General features: G+C 43.2%; 1 protein-coding gene across 1 annotated transcript in view; it reads right to left on the reverse strand.

The window, feature by feature from the left end:
* LOC119585995 (major facilitator superfamily domain-containing protein 6-like) overlaps positions 1-354 on the reverse strand; it is a 10586-nt gene that overhangs the window by 7620 nt on the left and 2612 nt on the right. Inside the window, exon 5 of the mRNA XM_037934707.1 lies at positions 98-312. Within this exon, the coding sequence (XP_037790635.1) occupies positions 98-312 (215 nt within the window). The remainder of the gene's footprint in view (positions 1-97; positions 313-354) is intronic.

A 354-nucleotide genomic window follows, 5' to 3' on the forward strand; every position in this document is an offset into this window, starting at 1 on the left:
AATATTCACTATATGCAATAATTGCCTCTGCAGAAAATTGCCTCCGATTTTTAACCTTGGGTTTCTACGTTTCGAACAAGGAGTCAGACATTCTTACCTTTAAGACTATATGAAGATCGGTAGAGTTACGAAGGTCGTGGCAATGATCACAAGACGACCAGGTGAGAGAATGGCCGTTTGGTCCACAAGCAAAAGTGAGCGAGTTGGTGGGACGAACAGGCACGTATAGGAGCAACAAGTGGAAGACGACACACAGCAGAGTATTAAAACATACGACTATTTTGTACTTGCCAAACTTGTCCGCGATGATGCCTGTGGATGAATCGTGTCGATAAACATGTAAGATCACAAACC

The sequence above is a fragment of the Penaeus monodon genome, chromosome 20 (assembly GCF_015228065.2).
Source record: "Penaeus monodon isolate SGIC_2016 chromosome 20, NSTDA_Pmon_1, whole genome shotgun sequence".
Lineage (NCBI taxonomy): Eukaryota > Metazoa > Arthropoda > Malacostraca > Decapoda > Penaeidae > Penaeus > Penaeus monodon.